Below are 20,783 nucleotides of genomic sequence, written 5' to 3'. Positions count from 1 at the left end.
AATTCAAGCCCCACATTCGATGTGGAGCCTACAAAAAAAGGTAAGGAAAATAGCCATGGGCATAACAGATGGTCCTAGGTGCAGAAGGCTATCAATGAGCAACCATTTTCCTTATATTTGTAAACTATATGAGCAGTAAATTAACCCTCAAATTACATAAGGACAGAGAAAGGAAACAAATCAGCTTTCTAAATTTCTTAAGTATTTACTTAACTCTCCATCAGCATTTATAATTCCTCTACCACCAAAATGCTCATCCAGCATATTATATGAGGGGAAAATTATGCTGCCCCCACAGTAATCACATGATGACCACATATATTTAAAGCAAGATTTCTGAACCTCAACAATACTGACATTTAAGCTAGACAATTCCTTGTTGTGAGAGGGCTCTTCTGAGCTCTTTAATAGCATCTCTGAGTTCTAAACACTACACTCTCCAGTGACAACCCAAAATGTCTCCAGGCACTGCCACATGTTCCCTTGTGGGGAAAGTGCCCCAGGTTGAGAACCACTGGTTTAAACTTGAATAAAAGTTCACTTTTTAAAAGATGAAAATTAACAGAAAAATAACTGAAACTCTATAGAATGCCAAGATAATATCTAGGCAGCTGGCAGCAGATATACGTGCTATGGCAAATTGGCAAATGTCAAATTAGTGGGGGGAATAATCTGCTACCAAGCCGGTATTATACTGTGTACTAGTCACTGGGGCTGTAAGTACTTACTACTCCAGAAAAGATTTCTATGGTTGTACTCTAAATTTAAAAGACAAACCAGAATTTGAACAGTCAAGTCCCATAATCCAATGAAACAAACATGGGCCTTCCTACCTAAGCCTCTGGCTCTAACTGAGCATCTCCAAGGCTGGTCTAAGATCACCAGCATGGAAGTTACTTAGAGGTGGATAGTACAATATTCCTGGGGGTGGGAATCAGCTGTGAAATTTCTATGAGCTTCTTATGCACCAACGTTTGATAAAGCCTCAGTTTTAACAATCACAAGAAATCTCTGAGTTCTCATGATAAAGCAAGGAAAGCAGTGTTAAGAGGGTGAGGAAAGGATAAAAGAAACCTGATGCTTGGCTAACCCACCCTTCATCTTTCTTTTTCTTTTGTTTTCCCAAGACTCTCATATCCTTAGGCTACTCTCAGGTAAATGTTAAGAATCCACAGAGAAGATATTTCTGATTAAGAATCTTCCCATGCTGGGGCACCTAGGTGGTTCAGTCAGTTAAGCGACAGACTTCGGCTCAGGTCATGATCTCACGGTTCATGAGTTCGAGCCCTGCATCAGGACTCTGTGCTGGCAATTTAGAGCCTGGAGCCTGCTTCAGATTCTGTGTCTCCCCCTCTCTCTCTGCCCCTCTCCTGCTCACTCTCTCTCTCAAAAATCAACATAAAAAAAAAAAAAAGTTTTCCCATGCCTCTTCCTTATTCCAACTATTTTATCACTGTTTCCTCTCAAACTCACCAGGGAATGGGTCTTACGTCATCAACACCACCTTTTGGCCCATACCACCATCTTCCAGTAATCTGCCAAAATGACCAACACAAAGGGCAAGAGGGGCACCTGCTATGTTTTGTAGGCCTTTTAGAAAACAGAGATGGTCCTTTAGCCACATACATGCACATGTACAAGAGATGATAATGACACTGCAGACATCAAGGGAATGGCACTATTCAAAAAGGAACGCCCCACAAATGTTACCATGGCAAAACTGGAAGAGTCTCCAGTGTCATCCAGCATGCTGTTAACAATGTTGTAAACAAACAGGGGCAAGATTCTTGCCAAGACAACTAGTGTACATATTGAGCATATTAAGCATTCAGCTTCCTGAAGCCTGTGAAATAAAATGATCAGAGGAAAAAAGGAAGCCAAGAGAAAGATACATGGGTCCAAATGAAGCACCAACCTGCTGCACACAGAAAAGTTTGTAAGAACTAATGGAAAAGAGCCTGAACTGCTGGAACCCATTCCCTATGAATTCATGGTATGACAGAAGAATCAAGGAAGGAAGGAAGGAAGGAAGGAAGGAAGGAAGGAAGGAAGGAAGGAAGGAAGGAAAAGACAGACCACCCTCTAGACTGTAAAAACGTTTCTCTTCATTGAGTATAAGTGTGGTATCCCCTCCTCCAAAGAAATATTTAAAGCAACCTTTGTGTCCTTAAAAAATAAATAACAGTTTAAGAACATTAAATTTCAGTAAGAATATTAAGAAGTTGAACAGTACAGGAATGAAACCACTTCTGAAACATATAGTACAAGGCAATATACACCACCCCCTCGGTTTCTGGCCCAGGTATCATTAAAAGCCCAATAAATTACTAGTTTCACAAGTCTGTTCAGTACACCATTTCAGAAATAATTACAGTGTCAGTTTATGTTCTGGCTAATAAAGTTTTTAAAAAGGACTGCTCTGCTAACTGTTTCTATGACAATGCCACTCTTAGAGAATCACAATTTTAGAAGCTCCAAAGTTACTGTTGGCATAACATAGTATACCTGTCAATCCTCAATAAAATTACTCAGCTATACACAATTTGACACATTAATTTGCAAACTGTCTGGAATAAAGACAATTTTTTAGGGTAAAATTCGGACAGAATAAATCATGAAATTAATCATGAAATGTTTTCGTATGTTAAAATCCACATTCTGTCCTTTCTTTAAAACTAGCATTTCTGATCTTTCGTTGTAAAAATAGTCGACTAGAATTTCACGACAGCATATTTATATGGCTGAGAACAAATTTGGTATGGTTAAATGCAGCAAGAGCCACTCATCTGATGCATATTCTGGTAGGCCTGAGAAGATTAAAAAAGAAAGAGTATGGCAAGATATAAAGAGAGGAAATGCTTTTAAGGAATATTCAATCTAGTGGAGAAGGACATGCTCCATCTTACAGTTAGTGCTGAGTAACAACTGAGATACAAAATGCAATGCAATGTGATGTGGATAAGTAAGTAAGGATTCCTATGGGAGCTAGGAAACTTCACTTTGGGGTATTTCATTTGCCTGTATTTTGAAAAGTTGGGATTTACAGAGCTAAGACTTGGGAGAGACGACTTGGGATGGGAGGCCACAGCAGAGACTTGAAGGAAGAAAAGTATAGGATGCACTGGAAAACTGAAGCAGAGAAGAAATAGGAAAAAACTATGTCCAGAGGTAAAATGAAAAGGTTGGCTTTGGAAAGGAAAAAGCACTATCTCTTCTTTTAAGCGCCATGGAGTAAAGACTGAAAATACAGATATATTTTGAGATTACAAGGATTAAGGAGGAGATCATCTGTTCAGAGGCAGAAGGCAGCTGAAGGCTTTCAAGGAAAGTAAAAAATTAGGGGTTGGTCACTGTAACTTGTCATGTAGTAAAATAAGAGGAGACATGCTCCAGGCCTGGGCCAGAGGACAACGCAAAATGCTACAGGACCCTGGGCCAGGTGGACCATGGATGGGATAGAAGTGACCTTGGAGCAGCACTTCAAGGAAACAGTGAAGAATCCATCCACTGTTGGGAGTCAGTCCTGTGCACAGGTTCACAAGGACTTAATCTGGGCTGCCATGGGACCCTGTCAGATGAGCACGCTGGGGTGCTATCTATTTTAGCCCAACAAGTAGCGAGCTAACCTCAGACCCCACTGATACTCCTGTGGTGCGTCTAGAATCAGATAATGGGAACATTATGATCCAAAAACAGGACAGGATCACAGTGGCAGTCACAAAATGGCCTCTTGACATCTCACGTCAGTTTTCCAGCAGACTGTCATAGAGGCTCGATTCTACCTACGTTAATGATCTTGTAGAACTATACAAGTTCCAGTAGTTAGACCATTTATTTGGTGTGCATTAGGCACTTTTCTATTAATTTTAGAATTTTAAGCTGCTTTTTGACACTCAATGGACTGACTTATCAAGATATTAGTAAGAAAGGATCATGTTTTGAAGCAGGAGGTCCAAGTCACTTTGTACACAGAATTTTGATATGTTTAATAAATCTGGTCAGAGGAAGAAAAAAAGTAAGAATTGAGTAGCAATGAAAGCCAGCAACTCTTAATTGAGAAAGACAGCTAAGGAGAGAGGCCAGCATGACAAAGGGCCAATGGAGCACAAGAAATTCTATGGTGCCTTTGAAAGCACTGGAAAGGCAGTGCCTTTGTGGTGCAGGCTGAATTGGAGGCAAATGAACTTCAAAGGGCTGAGCAGATCAGCTCAGAGCAGAATAAAGCCTTGCCACTAAACCTGATTTAGAAGCAAAGAAAATAATGGTGGGAAAGCAATGGAATGTAAGCCCTCCGGCTCTTCCTTAGAGGTTAGAGCAATGCTTCACCGTTATAACGAAACTACACTCACTGTATGACCTCCAAACCACTGTTTACACAAAATATGGACTATTAACTAGTTTGCCCTGGCACAAAAATATAACCTGGAAAGAAGTCTAGGGACCTTAGGAGTACACTGCCTCAAAAAGCATGATATACTATCACCTAAGCATCCCCACGGCTTTCTAAATTTACAGGACCAATACTTTTATTCAGAGACTTAGGTTTCTAATAAGACTGTTACATTAATCATACTAAATTTTATATAAAAAGAAGTAATTCAATTTTAAATTAGAAGGCAGTAAGAATACCATATTTAATATAAACAAAATTTTTCATCAGCAATTTATTTTTTTTTAAGTTTATTTGAGAGAGAGAGAAAGCACAAGCAGGGGAGGAGTAAAGAGGGGGAGAGAGAGAATCCCAAGCAGGCTCTGCACCATCAGTATGGAGCCCAAAGCAGGCCTGGAATTCACCAACCTTGAGATCATGATGTGAACCGAAACCAAGAGTCAGACGCTTAACGGACTGAGCCACCCAGGTTCCCCCATCAGCAATTTCTTAGGAGTGAACTATTTCATATGCTCACTATCATGTATTCAATGTTCTTTAGAGAATTCTAACTTGAAAACTACCAAGACTTCATATGAATCTATGGAAAGACAAAAACCAAAAACCTAGAAGATTAAGAGCAACAGTCCTAGTATATGAGCAAACGTGAGGACTCTGGGACATATCAGAAAACAAGTGATGGGACACCTGGGTGGCTCAGTCAGTTAAGCATCCGAACTTTTGATCTTGGCTCAGGTCATGATCTCACAGTTCTTGAGATCAAGCCCCGGGTCAGGCTCTGCACTAATAGTGCAGAGCCTGCTTAGGATTCTCTCTCCTCTCTGCCTTTCCCCTGTACACATGCATGCCCTCTGTCAAAATAAACTTAAAAAAAAAAAAAACAAGTGGAAAAAATAGTAATATGAATAGTTCTTTTTTTAATTCAAGTATTTTTAATTTATGTACAAAGAGCTAGCTAGCACTAGGGTAGGTATCCTGAACATCTGCAGTAAGATGGGTACCTTGGATGACGCACTCAAGGAAGTTCACTTAACCCAACTTAATGAAGCCAGTATCCTTTACATACTGATGGAAACACTACTGGCACATATTGAGGCCGTATTTCTGGACTGTATCAGGCAGGTTTATGCAAATGTGGCAAGGAGAATCCTGGCTGAATTTTTTCTATATATACACTTCTGTGTTTTTTTAAAGTAAATTCTGTCCACAATGTGGGGCTAGTACTCACTACCCTGAGATCAAGAGTTGAACACTCTACCAACTGAGCCAGCTAGGCATCCCTGACCAATTTTTTTTAGATGACTCCAGTAGGATGACCCTTCTTGCTCTCTCAGAAGCAACAAGGCAAAAGATGGCAGTTATTATAATTCCTAATTTGTTAAAGTACAAAAAAGAAGAAACACCTAGATACTCACTCCTAAAAGGTAATAACTTATCATTCTCACTGGAGATAAAAAGTATTTAAGCCATTAGCTAAAAATAAGCAGCATTTGTAGTCTCTGTGCAAGTAGGTTTTAGTGAATGGAAACATGAGCATGACAACATATAAAGCAATTCCATGGATTTAATTTAAATAAAAACCAAAATAATATGCTTCCTTTCTGGTGTTAAAATCCAATTTGGATCAAATTAAATACCATTGATAGAAGCAATAAATACAGTATAGCAATTAAGTGCAAGGGCTCTGGAGTCAGGCCAGCCTGGCTTTAAAACCAATCCCACCACATCAGAGCTGATGAATAGCAGATGCTTAGCAAAGTGCCAGACACAAAGTAGATACCAGTCTTATCATCCTCCTTCTCCTAAGAGCTTGGTAATAACCTAAAAGTAATCCCATTTTCATCATTATTCCTGAACCTATCAACTGGGCTACTGTCCTTCATAAGATGTATGCACCAAACTCAGATCTTATCACATCTGTCCCTACCTCTCCTCTAATGAAAAAAGAAAAATGAAAACTTTTCCTTCCTTAACAGAATTCACCCAACAGCAACAAAATTTAAAAAAATTTTTAACGTTTATTTATTTTTGAGAGACAGAACATGAGCAGGAGAGGGGCAGGGAGAGAAGGAGACACAGAATCCAAAGCAGGCTCCAGGCTCTGACCTATCAGCAGAGCCCAATGCAGAGCTCAAACCCAACAACCCCGAGATCATAATCCGAGCCACAGTCAGACGCTCAACCAACTGAGCCACCCAGGTGCCCCTAAAATGAACTCTTGGGGCGCCTGGCTGGCTCAATCAGTAGAGCATGCAACTCTTGATCTCAGGGTCATGAGTTCAAGCCCCATGCTGGGGGTAGAGTTTATTAAAAAATAAAATAAAATGTATTTAAAAAAGAAAATTAAATAAACTCTTCACTTACAGACTTCCACTACTTACTCTTTTGTGAATCATCCCATAACAATGTTGACAGTAAGAAACAGAAAACTTGATTTTACTGTTACCCTGAAGAGATCAATCCTACATGCTCAGAGAAGGGGGTAATGAATACACCCTGAGAACCCTGAAAGTGTAAACTAGGAAGCCAGAGGTATCGCAGCAGATAGAACTGAGAAAGGGAGATAAAACAAGGGGACTGTCCAAATAAGAACCTGTATAAGGAGTATAACTTTCTCCTCCTAATCTGTGAATTTCAGCATTTGGTCTTGAAAACCAAGGGCTTTTATACTTGCTGGCAAACAAAAAATTTCTCACCAAGATGAAAAGGAGAAAATATTTCTTCTCACCTTACAGGTGCAGAAAAACAGATCATATTCTGACTCATAAAGGCATCCTTGCAAATCTTCTTTTTTTTTTTTTTTTTAAATTCTTTTTTTCAACGTTTATTTATTTTTGGGACAGAGAGAGACAGAGCATGAACGGGAGAGGGGCAGAGAGAGAGGGAGACACAGAATCGGAAACGGGCTCCAGGCTCTGAGCCGTCAGCCCAGAGCCTGACGCGGGGCTCAAACTCACGGACCGCGACCGTGACCTGGCTGAAGTCGGAGGCTTAACCGACTGCGCCACCCAGGCGCCCCTCCTATTTCTAATTAATAAGCCTTATAGACTACCAGATTTTGGAAATTATTGCTATGTACTGTGAAGAAACCTTTATCCTCTAAAAAAATCTAATTTTCATATCTTCTAAAGTAATTTGTTACTGTGGTAAATAATATAAAAATGACATCTCAGGTTTCAGAAGAGTCTTAATACATACGCGCTCTAGTTGTTAAGCCAGAAGGGGACAAGTGTCACTTGCTCTGTTCACAGGAGACCAAGGTTAAAAATATAACCAATGACCTAGCGCTTGAGAGTTAAATTACCTAATTTTTCTAAAAAAACAAAACAAAACACTAAAAGATGAGAGACAATAGCATAAAATTTTGCTTGTTTATAGAAAGACTCTCCATTAAATGATACTCAAAAGCTGATTAAGACTGATTGCTCCCAGGGCAACGATGGCAACTCACATACAGTACAGTAAGAAATGTGTCCCTTGAGCTGTCGAACATAGAGGCCCTGAGAAAGAGATCCCAGGGAACTGGGGGACAAGAGGAGAAGAATTACCACTGTGTAACCTTCTGTTCTGTTTGAATCTTGAAACGTATACATGTTATTACTTATTCACAAATAATTAAAATTAAAAACTGTAAACCGCTTTAATTACTTGCAATTATCTAATCCTTCCTATTTCTTATTTTAAGTTACTAAATCCCACTCTTCTTCCCAGTAAACCTGACTTCAGAAAGTCACCATAGCATCTCAACTTCTGCATTTCCTTGTTTTTTGTTTGTCTGTTTTTTAAGCAGTCTCCATGCCCAGTGTGGGGCCTGAACTCACAACCCTGAAATCAAGAGGCACATGTTCTACCAACTGAACCAGCCAGATACCCCTCAACTTTGGCATTTTCAATAAAATACCAGCACGTCCACAAACCACTAACTTCCTGAGTTATTTTTATTGTAATGCTCTTTGAATCCACAGGATTAACACTCAGTTTGGTAATTATTTACAGGGTGTCTTATGATACCGATCAACTATTTTATGTATGTCTGGCAATGTCCTAAATAGTCAAAAGATCATTATGCTTTTGTATATTATCAGCATTCAGTAGGTATTCAACAAATTCTTGAATGATTTGACATGTAGCTATAAAAAAATTGAATCTTTTACCCATTCTGGCAGTGTCACTTAATTTGCCAAACGGAAAACATTAGGTACAAAATAAGGCCATTAGAAATAACCTAATTATTGGGACATCTGGGTGGCCCAGTCAGTTGAGCATCCAGCTCTTGATTTCATCTCAGGTCATGATCCCAGGGTCATGGGATCAGCCCTGCCATCAGGCTCTGTGCTGAGTGTGGAGCCTGCTTGAGATTCTCTCTCTCCCTCCCTCTGCCAATTTCCCCTGCTGACTCTCTCTAAAAAAATAAAAATAAATGCATTAAAAAAAAGAACTTAATTATGGATAAAGGTAAAATAAAGTACATCTTGTCAATAAAATATTGTGTACTTAGTAAAAACTAAAAATGTTGATTGAATGAGGGGTGTCTGGGTGGCTCAGTCAGTTAAGCAACCGACTCTTGGTTTTGGCTCAGGTTGATCTCACAGTTCACAAGATATAGCCCAGTACTGTGCTATGCACTGTCAGTATGAGCCTGCTTCGGATTCTCTCTCCTCCTATCTCTGCCCCTCCTCGCTCACACTCTCTCCTCTCTCAAAGTAAATAAACTTCAAAAAAAAAAAAAAATGTTGAATGAGAAGATAAAACAGCAACAGTAAAAAATGCTTATGAAAATTGACGTATAAGTGGGAAAAATTGGGGCACATAACTATATTAAGATTTACAACTATGTTTAAAGAAAAAAGATTAATACAAGAGTGCATCATCTAAAATGACTCCATTTAGGGGTGCCTGGGTGGCTCAGTTGGTTAAGTATCTGACTTCAGCTCAGATCATGATCTCGCGGTTTGTGAGTTCGAGCCTCATGTCGGACTCTAGGCTGATAGCTCCAAGCCTGGAGCCTGCTTCAGATTCAGTGTTTCCCTCTCTCTCTGCCCCCACCCCCCTTGTGCTCTGTCTCTCTCAAAATATAAACATTTAAAAAAAAAAGTCATTTAAAATGTCTCCATTTAGGGGCGCCTGGGTGGCGCAGTCGGTTAAGCCTCCGACTTCAGCCAGGTCACGATCTCGCCGTTACGATCTCGCCGTCCGTGAGTTCGAGCCCCGCGTCAGGCTCTGGGCTGATGGCTCAGAGCCTGGAGCCTGTTTCCGATTCTGTGTCTCCCTCTCTCTGCCCCTCCCCCGTTCATGCTCTGTCTCTCTCTGTCCCAAAAATAAATAAACGTTGAAAAAAAAAAAAATTAAAAAAAAAAAATAAAATGTCTCCATTTATATAAAGTTCAAAAAACAGGCAAAACGAATTAATCTATGATGTTAGAAGGACAGTGATTACTTCGAAGTGAGGAGGGGTAGTAACTAGCAGGAGATTCCAGGAGAGTCACTAGGATGCTACTTATGTTGTTTCTTGATTTGACTGTTGTTACACTGATGTGTTCACTTTGTGAAAATCCACCAAGCTGCAACACTTAGCATTTATACTCTTATGTATACTTCTTTTAAAGTCTTAAAACCCATATATAAAACAAAAGATAAAAATAAAATATACCCAAATGTTAATCATATTCAAGTAGCAGAATTATAGAACCTTTCATTTTTTCAATTAAAGTGACTTTCTGAAATAAATGTTTAGGTTGCCTTAAAACCCTTTCCAAAATAATTAAGAGGAAGTGCTTCCTATGTGCTACACCCTCATCAAAGCACTTTATATATACTAAATTATCCAATCTTCATAACAACCCTACAAAATAGGTGTGTCATTACTGTCATTTTAAAAGGGAAGAAACTGCAACACAGAGGTTGAGTAACTGTCCCAAGATAACACAGCGAATAAGCGCTAGAGACGTAACTTGCATCAAGGTACTCACGCTCCTAAGTTTATGTTCTGAAACACTATCCATCCATCTCTCTGATAAAACTTTACTTTTTTATAGTGAAAAAAAATAGTAAAATAAGTTATCAAATCAATCTAAATCATTACTACTCTTATCACTATGTAGCTAGCTCTCTGTGCAGTCACATGCAAAAATACAGGAGCAAATTTGCATATTAGAATAAATGGCATAATCCTGTGGAGTAATTAGAAGTTACCCAAAGCTTACAGAAGTGTACATTAGTAATATACCTCTCTTCTATTCTGTTCTTATCCATGAGAGGCTGCTTAATCCACTGGTTAACCAGTCTTTGTCCTTGAGGGGTTTTGCATTTATTTAGCAATGCAGCCAGAGACTGAGAGCCAGTGGTATCTTCAACAGAACCCTAGTAAACAAAAAACAAAGAAGAATAGCATGCTCATTAGTGAAAACTTTACTGTGCTACGAAAAATAATTAAATAATTTTGGGAACAAGAACACTTATATTCTTCAGATATTAAATGAGAAATTTGCACAGAAGTTCCTCTTCCTCAGCCGGCTTACTGTCAGGCTGGGGGTCAGTCTATACTACAGCACCTGAGTATTTTGAATCCACATGGTCAAAGTGGAGGCTTCAAATGCCATCTCACATTTAGCCTATTTCCATTCTTTTATGATGTCCAAAGTGAGGTGACTCATTATGTCATCCTAACTCCTCTCTGGAGAACTGGGACTAACGGCCAGACCAAGCCCATTAAAGTCTTGAGTAAAGCAAACCAGTGATCAATTGCACATGAGAGGCCCCCAGTTGTGTGAAAGTGTAGCCTGTGTCTCATGGTGCTTTAGAATGTGTGCATGTGTGTATAAATGCATGATACATACTCATATGTATTGCTATGGCCATATGTTGAAGGCCAACATAATTGGTAGACAGAGTCCATTAGAGGAAATGAAACAGTTGTCTTGGTGGCTATTAAAGTAAGATGTGCATGCGGGAGCGTCTGGGTGGCTCAGTCAGTTGGACATCTGACTCTGGGTTTCAGCTCAGGTCACGAGCTCATGGTTCGTGAGTTTGAGCCTCATATCAGGCTCTGTGCTGCCAGTGCAGAGCCTGTTTGGGATTCCCTCTCCCCTCCTCCCCGTTTGTGTACGTTCTCCCTCTCTCTCAAAATAAATAAATTTAATAAAAAGGTTTCTGGGGAGCACCTGGGGGGCTCAGTCAGTTAAGCGTGCAACTCTTGGTTTAGGCTCAAGTCATGATCTCACAGTTAGAACCCCACATCAGGCTCTGCACAGTGTGGAGCCTGCTTGGGATTCTCACCCCCCAACCCCCGCCCCTATCCAACTCATGCTCTCTTGCCTCTCTCTTTCAAAATAAACTTAAAAAAATATATTTTTTAATTTATTTAAGTAAAATGTGTATAAAATAATTTTTTCTTAAAACAAAAAGCTCCTCAGGGCGCCTGGGTGGCTCAGTCAGTTGGGCAACTGACTTCAGCTCAGGTCATGATCTCACAGTCCGTGAATTCAAGCCCCGCGTCGGGCTCTGTGCTGACAGCTCAGAGCCTGGAGCCTGTTTCAGATTCTGTGTCTCCCTCTCTCTCTGACCCTCCCCCGTTCATGCTCTGTCTCTCTCTGTCTCAAAAATAAATAAACGTAAAAAATAAAGTAAAAAAGAAATAAAAAAAAAAAGCTCCTCTTCCTAAAATCAAACTTTCAACCTATTAATCTAGATTTTCTGCTGTGTATTTTCCCCCAAACCAAAATTACTTTGTAATTACTGTAGTTTTAGACATAAAACTTACTAAAATTAATTTTTTAAGAACTGCTATTAATATAATAAAATTATTCATAAAGCCAGGACAAATACTATTTATATAGCTTGCACCTAGAAAAATATAGTAATTTAAAGCTGCATGTCTACGTATAATATTTCAAAATATTTAAGCTCCTTAATAATATTCCTCAGCATAGAATAAAGGAAACATTTTTTAAGCATTAAGTTTTTTAAGACATGTTATTTTTTACCTGGAAAAGGTTAAGGGCTCTGACCGCTGCAATATCCAACCTCATGTACTGACTGAAGTCAAAAGTAGTCAGTTCAAACTGTCCAAAGTTTGAATCATCTGATAAGAGTTCTAAAAACTTGATTACTGCAGACAATGATGAAGCTGCAACCTAAGATTAAGAATTAAAAAAAAAAAAAATTTAATTAAAGATTCTAGGGGTGCAGCTGGTTGAGTGTCCCAACTTCAGCTCAGGTTATGATCCCACAGTTTGTGGATTTGAGCCCTGCACCGGGCTCTGTGCTGACAGCTTAGAGCCTGGAGCCTGCTTTGGATTCTGTCTCCCTCACTCTCTAGAGAATATATAAAAACATATATAAACAAATCCTAGAGGTATTTAAAAAACAAATGGCAAAATGAAAATAAATTCTGAACACTATCATTTCCCTTTGTGTTCCTTCTCAATCCAAACCAAGAAAATCAGACAAAGTTTAAATAAATCTCTTAAGGTTAAAAAATTAGTTTTAGAAAGTGAAAATTTACTGTTAGAATAGTATTATTTATAATAGCCAAAAGTAGAAATGACTCAAATGCCTATCAAGAGTAAAATGAATGAAGTTTGGCATGTTCACCCCTATGGAATACTACACAACCAAAGATATAAGCACAATCAACCGTGACACATGACAATATGGGTAAAACTTACAAACAATACTGAACAAAAGAAACCAGGCACAAAAGAATATAAACCATATGATTCCACTAATGTAAACTACAAAAACAGGCCAAACTAGTCTATGCTAGCAGAGGTAAGAACGATGGTTACCCTTGGGGTAATGACTGAAAGGAAGCCTAAAAAAGGTCTGAGGTCCTGATACTCTATTCTGCTTCACGGGTGCTGGTTATCTGGGGATCTGCAATTCATGAAAATTCAGTTATACACTTAGGATATATGCACTTTCCTACATGTATATTTAAATAATAAAAAATGTAAATAATCTGTTATTATTGTAACATAAGTAGTTCAGGACATCAAACCGACAGCCCAACGACAAATCCTACATATTAAAATATATTTGATACTAGACTTGTGAAATGTACCTGCTTTCCCTAACTGAAAACAGTCATCTACCTGTCCTTGACAAACTCCAGCACTGCACTTCCTGCAGTGTCATCAGGAAGCACAGATAAAAACTTTTTGTAGCCCTAAAAGCTTCTTCACATTTTCAAGAGGTAAGTTTCTAATACCAGTATTACTGCTCATACATACTGGCTTTTGATTATGTTACACACACAAAAAGTAAAAGAATTACGGAGTTTATAGGAATTAAACTATTACATGATAAGCAATAACCACAAAATCATGACAGTCATAACAGTCCCAGTTCATTCTAGTTTGAAATCTACTTTGGGAATTCTAAGTTTAACAGCTTGTCCTGTCTTTTTAAGTATACAACAGAATTTTCCATGTTACTTATCAGTGACCCACAAATATCCTGTCAAGAGCTTCCAATATTTTACCATAAAAATACATCTCAAGCCACACCGACCTCGAAAATTTGAACAAAGAAACACATCAACCACTGAAAATCCCATAAAAGTTACATTGTTTCCATATTCATTTCTACCACTACACATACATAATCTGCCGATTTTTTAGCCAAACTGTTTAAATGTAGTATTTATTATGCATTATGTGCCATATATATATATATATATATATATATATATATATATATATATTTACTTTCACTCTTATTCCTGATCTCCCCAACAATCCTATAAGACCTATTATGTATTTAACAAATAATGAAACTGCCTCTCAGAAAGATAAAGTAATTGAGGCCCCTGGGTGGCTCAGTTGATTAGGCTTCAGCTCAGGTCATGATCTCATGGTTCATGGGTTTGAGCCACGTGTCAGGCTCTGTGCTGACAGCTCAGAGCCTGGAGCCTGCTTCCGATTCTGTGTCTCCCTCTCTCTCTGCCCCACTCCTGCTTATGTTCTGTCTCTGTCTCTCAAAAATGAATAAACATTTAAAAAATTAAAAAAAAAAGAAAGATGAAGTAATTTATTAAAGACTCTACAACTTGTACATTATAAAGCTCTGAAAGGTCTTTTTCCCCCCTACAACCACTATGCTATCTCATCCACTTAAGTGACATTAATCAGGCTCTTTCCTGTGAAATCAATAAAACTCTTTCTTGGTCCAAGGATATATGTTATGTAAATATAATGCAATTATATTTAAGGTTATGTTTCAGTTTTTCTAGTCATTTCCTCAAGTTTTTCAAAAGTTTAATCACAGTAAAAATAAGCTTAATTAATATCAGTGAATCACAGTTAACACTTTGGAGAGATATGAAAGAAGTAGCTTTCCAAAAGCCATGATTATAATTTAAGAGTAAATTCACATTATAATCCACATACCTGATTCTCCATTTCTGGCAAGACAGCACTATTCATCTGCTCTCCCTTTTTGCCTTTCAACAACCGGTTGAGGTCCTGATAAATATCTTTTGTAAAAAAGTCACCTCTTTTTCTTTCTGTGATCAGAATTCCTCCTCTCTGAATAACCTATTTTACAAAAAATAATTTAAATTACTTTGAGGAAAATAAAAAAAGAAATGAGAAAAAATCATATCACTGACAAGTATAGTAAGAACAACTTAAATTATTGACCCACATTAAGTTTCTATATGATGTGCAAGACACTGGGAAGACATACATACTAACACATATTTTTAAAATCTATAAACTAAGTTGTCATGTAATTTAAAAGTATGTTCATATAAAGGTTTTTAAAAATAGCACCCCCACCCCAAAAATAGTCCCAATAGTAAAAACCTCTTAACAGAATAATACTTGTGGAAAGTTGTTTAGATACTATCTATGCTAACAATGCCCATTATATATTTTCTATTTCCCAAGCAGTTCTTATGGTGTCTGAAGCCCACAAAAAGAAAAGAATCCTTCAAGGATACAATATCCCTTAAATACCTAAATAAATCATATACTTACACAAACAGTATAATCAAACAGTATAATCAGAATTTTCTAAAAAGACTCAATGAAATAAGAGGCTAAAGGTCCCACTTAAACTATCTTAAACTGAAGATCTGCATCTTATTTATTTGATAAATCCATGCTAAATACAGTAATAAATTGGTTTTTTTTAAGTGGACCTCAATCACCTCCCCTCACAACTGTGAAAGCATTCCTTTCATCAGCTGTGATCCCTTCAAGATGGCATTCTGTTACTCTTTCAGGGAGGGAGGGAAGGAGGGAGGGAGGGAGGGAGGATCTGAAGTAAAACAAGAAACAACTTGTTCTACAATCCTCTTAAATATACAAAGTTTCTGTGAAAGATAAACATCAAGATAATCCTCAATATAAAACATTACTGTAATTAAATACAAAAATATTTGACTTTTAAATTATTTTTTTTCTTAAATAAAATAGCATGTTAATTAGAACCTTTCCTAGGCTTAGGTTCTCCATCACTAGACTTGATTCCCTTACCTGCCTCAGCTTTCCCATGTCTCCAGCAGTCTCTCCTCCTGGTAAAACACATTCCTTTGGTCCAATCTGAATTAGGAGAGCCTCCAGATTGGAGAACTGATCGTTATCAGGGAACTCACAAAGTCCTAGCTTCCTCTGTATGGAGTCAACATACCCAACACCGACCTGTCTTTGGCCATCAACTGTAGATATTTTAACACCCACAACACCAATGGAAGCTGACATATCGTTGTTACCAAAGAGAATGTCTTCAAACTGAGAAAGATTACCTGGAGAAGCCTTAACAAAAATAAACAAAAATTTGAAGAATTGTTGAATGCACTTAAAAAATTTCATAGCAAACAAGAGTTACCCAAAAAAATTGTTCCTAACAATATATTCCAATTACTGTTGGAAAAAAAATTGCTTATAACAATATATTCCAATTACTATTACCTTATTTTCTATAAAGTATCCTCCCTAGTTTTCCAATTATTTTCAGGACACTTGGGCAAAAAAGATTTTCAGTTTGAAATCTGACAGCTGGAGGGGCGCCTAAGTCATTCAGTCAGTTAGGCATCCAACTCTTAATCTCTGCTCAGGTCTTAAGCTCAGGGTTTTGAGTTCAAGCCCCACATTGGGCTCTGCACCAGGTATGAAGCCTACTTGAAATTTGGCAGCTGGATTTATACACACACAATAATTAAGATATCCAAATTGATAATCCTGTCAATTGTAAGCTTAAATTTCTACATCCTGCCAAAATGCCTACCTATTGGTTGCACATTGTATTTTCTCTGACTAGCTATACCACATAGGAGAGCAGTATTATTAGCTACAAATACTGACCTTGGAAAGTTAATTCTCTATCAATATATTTATCTGTAAAATGTAGAGACTGTTCTACATCAGTCATTTCAAAATAAAGGATCCTTGGCCTATTTTCAATATTTCAAAAAGATTAGAATTCTCTCTGTAAGACTGCACAAGTCAACTAAAGGGTCAAGTTTCTTCACTTTTGTGTCAAGTCAGTGGGTGACACTACATATTTCAACCTGATCAGAAGCTGATAGGAAGCCGTTAACATGAGGCATTTTCTGAGACAACTGACCACCCATGGTATTAAACAGGAGAGCCACCAAGAGTCCAATGACCACGGTGACAACCAAACTTAAGCAACCAATAGCCTTCAATAGTTCAATAGTTTTTTTTTTTTTTAAACATTTATTCATTTTTGAGAGACAGAGAGCACGAGCAGAAGAGGGGCAGAGAGAAAGGGAGACACAGGATCTGAAGCAGGCTCCATGCTCTGAGCTGTCAGCACAGAGCCTGATGTGGGGCTCAAAGTCACGAACCATGAGATCAGGACCTGAGCCGAAGCCGGACACTTAACCAACTGAGCCACTCAGATGCCCCAACAGTTCTTGAAGGACTTTAGCATCATAATCATGATAATCATTGATTTTTCCATAAAATGACTCTAAATATCCTGTAACTATGGATTGTTGATTAAAATCTGGATCAAAAATGAAAAGGAAGGGGATGCCTGGGTGGCTCAGTCGGTTGAACATTTGGCTCTTGATTTTGGCTTAGGTCATGATCACAAGGTCAAGATCAAGCCCCATATCGGGAGCCATGCTGAGTGTGGAGACTGCTTGGGATTCTTTCTCTCTCTATCTCTGCCCCCTCCCCTGCTAGCACTCTCTCTCCCTCACTCTCTAAAATAAAAAAAAATCAATTAAAAAAAATGAAATGGAGGGCTGGGTGCCTGGCTAGCTCAGTGAGTAGAGCATGTGATTCTTGATCTTGGGGTTGTGGTTTGAGCCCCACATTGGGTGTAGAGATTACTTTAAAATAAAATGTTTAATTTTTTTAAAAATGAAATGGAAAAACAGTGTTATCTTGCATTCAAATTTTAAAAGCACTGATTCAATTGCAAATGTAAACATCATATTTTTACATACACTTTTCAGATTTGCACATACAGGTTACAAAGCACACCTTTAAACTTTCAAAAGGGAATAGTAGCTAATAAAATTGGGTTCTTAAGGGTCCTTCAACATAAGACTGTTAATCTGTGAACTAGATTGTATCCAAGATCCTTTCCCACTCTGTACATACCATTGAGAACATGGGAAAGAAATCAATCATAAGAGACCAACTGCTTTAAATATCACTAATATTTACAATAGAATCAAAAAGCTAAAAAATGTCTGGGGCAACTGAGTGGTTCAGTCGGTTAGGTGTCCGACCTCAGCTCAGGTCATGATCTCACAATTCGTAGGTTCGAGCCCTGCGTCGAGCTCTGTGCTGACAGCTCAGAGCCTGGAGCCTGCTTCAGATTCTGTGTCTCCCTCTCTCTGCCCCTCCCCTGCTCATGCTCTGTCACTCTCTGTCTCAAAAATAAATAAAAACATTTAAAAAAATTTTCTTTAAAGCTAAAAAATGTCATGATAAATCAGTTTTTGCAGCTTTAGATCTGAACTTCTTAAAATGTCAGGATTAAGATACCACCTTTTTAACCTGATAGACATATATTTGAAAAAATCTCCCCCTGACTTAAAAGGTAGGAGTTAAAGTGAATTCATCTTGAAGGATTCTGACAGGACACAGAGGAGTGAGGTATGATGGGATGATAATCATGGTAACCTCTTAAATTTAGGATTCTACATTTTGGTGTTATTACTAATTGAGTTCTGTGAAAAATGAAAAAACATCACTTTGTGGTACCTCAATTTTCTACTAAAATCTTTCAAGACACAGACTAAAACTCTTAGTAAAAGCCCTACTTTTCTCAGTAAAACACAAATGAAAATTCCCAGAAAACTCCATAATGTAGAATGCTAAATTCTCCCAGATATAATCTTCAGTAAATACAGACATACTTACAAAGGCAGGTGGGGGAAGGAGGACACAGTATGGAACATAGACTGAATGTTATATTTGAGGTAGTACCAAGATCAGATGTTTAGATATTCTATTAAACCTCACAAGAAAACACTCACAGGACTTTCACGTTGGAAAACATCATTAAAAACCTTCTAATTTTACTGTTTATGGAGAAACAGATGCAGGAGATGGTTGGGAAATACACCAAGGACACCCAGAAGGGCAGAGGAGAAAAGAAATGAAATATGCTGACTATAAGCCCAAAGCACTGTCTCCCTTACCACACATTTATTCCCTTTCAAGAATAAATTGTAACTCCCCAACATTTTAACCATTCATTTGTTGCAGTATTTATTGAGAACCTACTCTGCAGGTTACAGAACCTGCAGTTGAACAACCAAAAACAGGACCTTACAGAATGGCAATGAAGACAGTCATTATATAAAATAAAATAGTGCTATCTCCATGAAGGCACAGAAGCATGCATGTCAATAGTCCTTTCCAGGAAAAAAAAAAAAAAAAAAAAAAAAAGCCTTTCCAGGGACACCAAGAAATGATCATCATTAAACAAAGTCCCTGACTTACAAAAATTATAAACTTAATGGAAGAGAAAGGCACATACAAAGATACAAACATGTTACAGATGTGTAGGAGATATATGGGATACAGTAAATCTGGACGTTATTACTTTAAAAACAGTAAAATCAAATCTAATACTGGCACTCAACTTTATGTAAAATCTATATTATTATTTAGGTTTCAGGAATACTGACAAAGCTCAGAGTATTCATACTCATAATAACGATTTAGTGAATTTCAAAGTTGCTATTAAACTGTGATTTTAAAAACCATATGCTAAAGAATATTAGTTTCTCAAATATTTTATTATCACAACCTGGTTAAAATATTAAAGCACACAGAATTCCCTCACATCTTTATTTTTTCTACTCTTAAAAATAACCAAATTAAAAAGGAAGATAATTACCTTAAATGCCAAATACCAATCATTCTCCTTCGAGGCCTTATTTCCAGCTCTATTCTTATAAACTTCAACTCTATACTGACGAACTAGAAGAAGATCTTTTACAAAAGACTCAAAATTCATTTTACTAAGCACAACACTCTCCAGAGTCTTTGTTCCTAAAGAAAAATATTAAAAATACATGTTACAGATTTAAGGATTTAAAGTAGCAACACAATGGTTCCCCCAAGCCACATTCTTCTCTCAGTAATTCATTTCTTCAATAAACTGTTTATCAAGCCCTTATTACATATCTGAAGGACTTTGGTAGTTGAAGGGTATAAAATGAACAGATATGGCTCTTCTGCTTTCATGGAACCTACACATCAAAATAAAAAATTAAGAAAGATAAAAGAATAAGTAAATACATATATAGATAAACTTACTTGTCCTTTCTTATAATTAGTTTCTCAGAGGTCTGAATAGAGTTCTATAATTACATGGGGCGCCTGGGTGGCTCAGCTGGTTGAGCAGCCAATTCTTGGTTTGGGCTCAGATCGTGGTCTCGTGGTTTGTGGGTTTGAGCCCCGCGTTGTGCTCTGTGTGCTGATAGTACAGAGCGTGCTTGGGATTCTCCTTCTGTGTCCCTCCCCCACTAGCTCTCTTTCTCTCAAAATAAATAAACATTAAAAAAAAAAGAGTCTTATAACTATATCGTATTTGTATGAAATTAAACTTTTCCGAAAAGGTCCATAAAAACAAATTAGTCATTATTCATTGCAAAATGTTCTAGGTAACACAGATCAAAACTCAAAGGTTCGAAAAAGTACAGCAAACTGGTGCAGTCATTCTGGAAAACAGTATGGTGGTTCCTCAAAAAATTAAGAATAGAACTACTCTTTGACCCAACAACTGCACTACTAGGTATTTACCCAAAGGATACAGGAATGCTAATGCAAAGGGGCACACACACCCCCAATGTTTATAGCAGCACTATCGACAACAGCCTAAGTATGGAAAAGGGCCCAAATGTCCATCAACTGATGAATGGACAAAGATAACGTGGTATACGTACACAATGGAA

At 37.8% G+C, this 20,783-nt stretch overlaps 1 protein-coding gene and 1 pseudogene across 1 annotated transcript in view; one reads left to right on the top strand and one right to left on the bottom strand.

Annotated features, from left to right (window-relative positions):
• The window catches only part of MSH2 (mutS homolog 2), an 81,551-nt gene that overhangs the window by 50,488 nt on the left and 10,280 nt on the right, over positions 1 to 20,783 (bottom strand). The window contains exons 2-6 of the mRNA XM_045054181.1: positions 19,724 to 19,878; positions 15,871 to 16,149; positions 14,779 to 14,925; positions 12,373 to 12,522; positions 10,617 to 10,750 (exon numbers count right to left, since the gene is read on the bottom strand). Of these exons, the coding sequence (XP_044910116.1) occupies positions 10,617 to 10,750; positions 12,373 to 12,522; positions 14,779 to 14,925; positions 15,871 to 16,149; positions 19,724 to 19,878 (865 nt within the window). The remainder of the gene's footprint in view (positions 1 to 10,616; positions 10,751 to 12,372; positions 12,523 to 14,778; positions 14,926 to 15,870; positions 16,150 to 19,723; positions 19,879 to 20,783) is intronic.
• Positions 3,447 to 3,768, top strand: LOC123384666 (annotated as a pseudogene).

The sequence above is a fragment of the Felis catus genome, chromosome A3 (genome assembly GCF_018350175.1).
Source record: "Felis catus isolate Fca126 chromosome A3, F.catus_Fca126_mat1.0, whole genome shotgun sequence".
NCBI classification, from domain to species: domain Eukaryota; kingdom Metazoa; phylum Chordata; class Mammalia; order Carnivora; family Felidae; genus Felis; species Felis catus.
The sequence above is the reverse complement of the archived record's forward strand: the minus strand, read 5'-3'. Positions and strand labels throughout refer to the sequence as shown.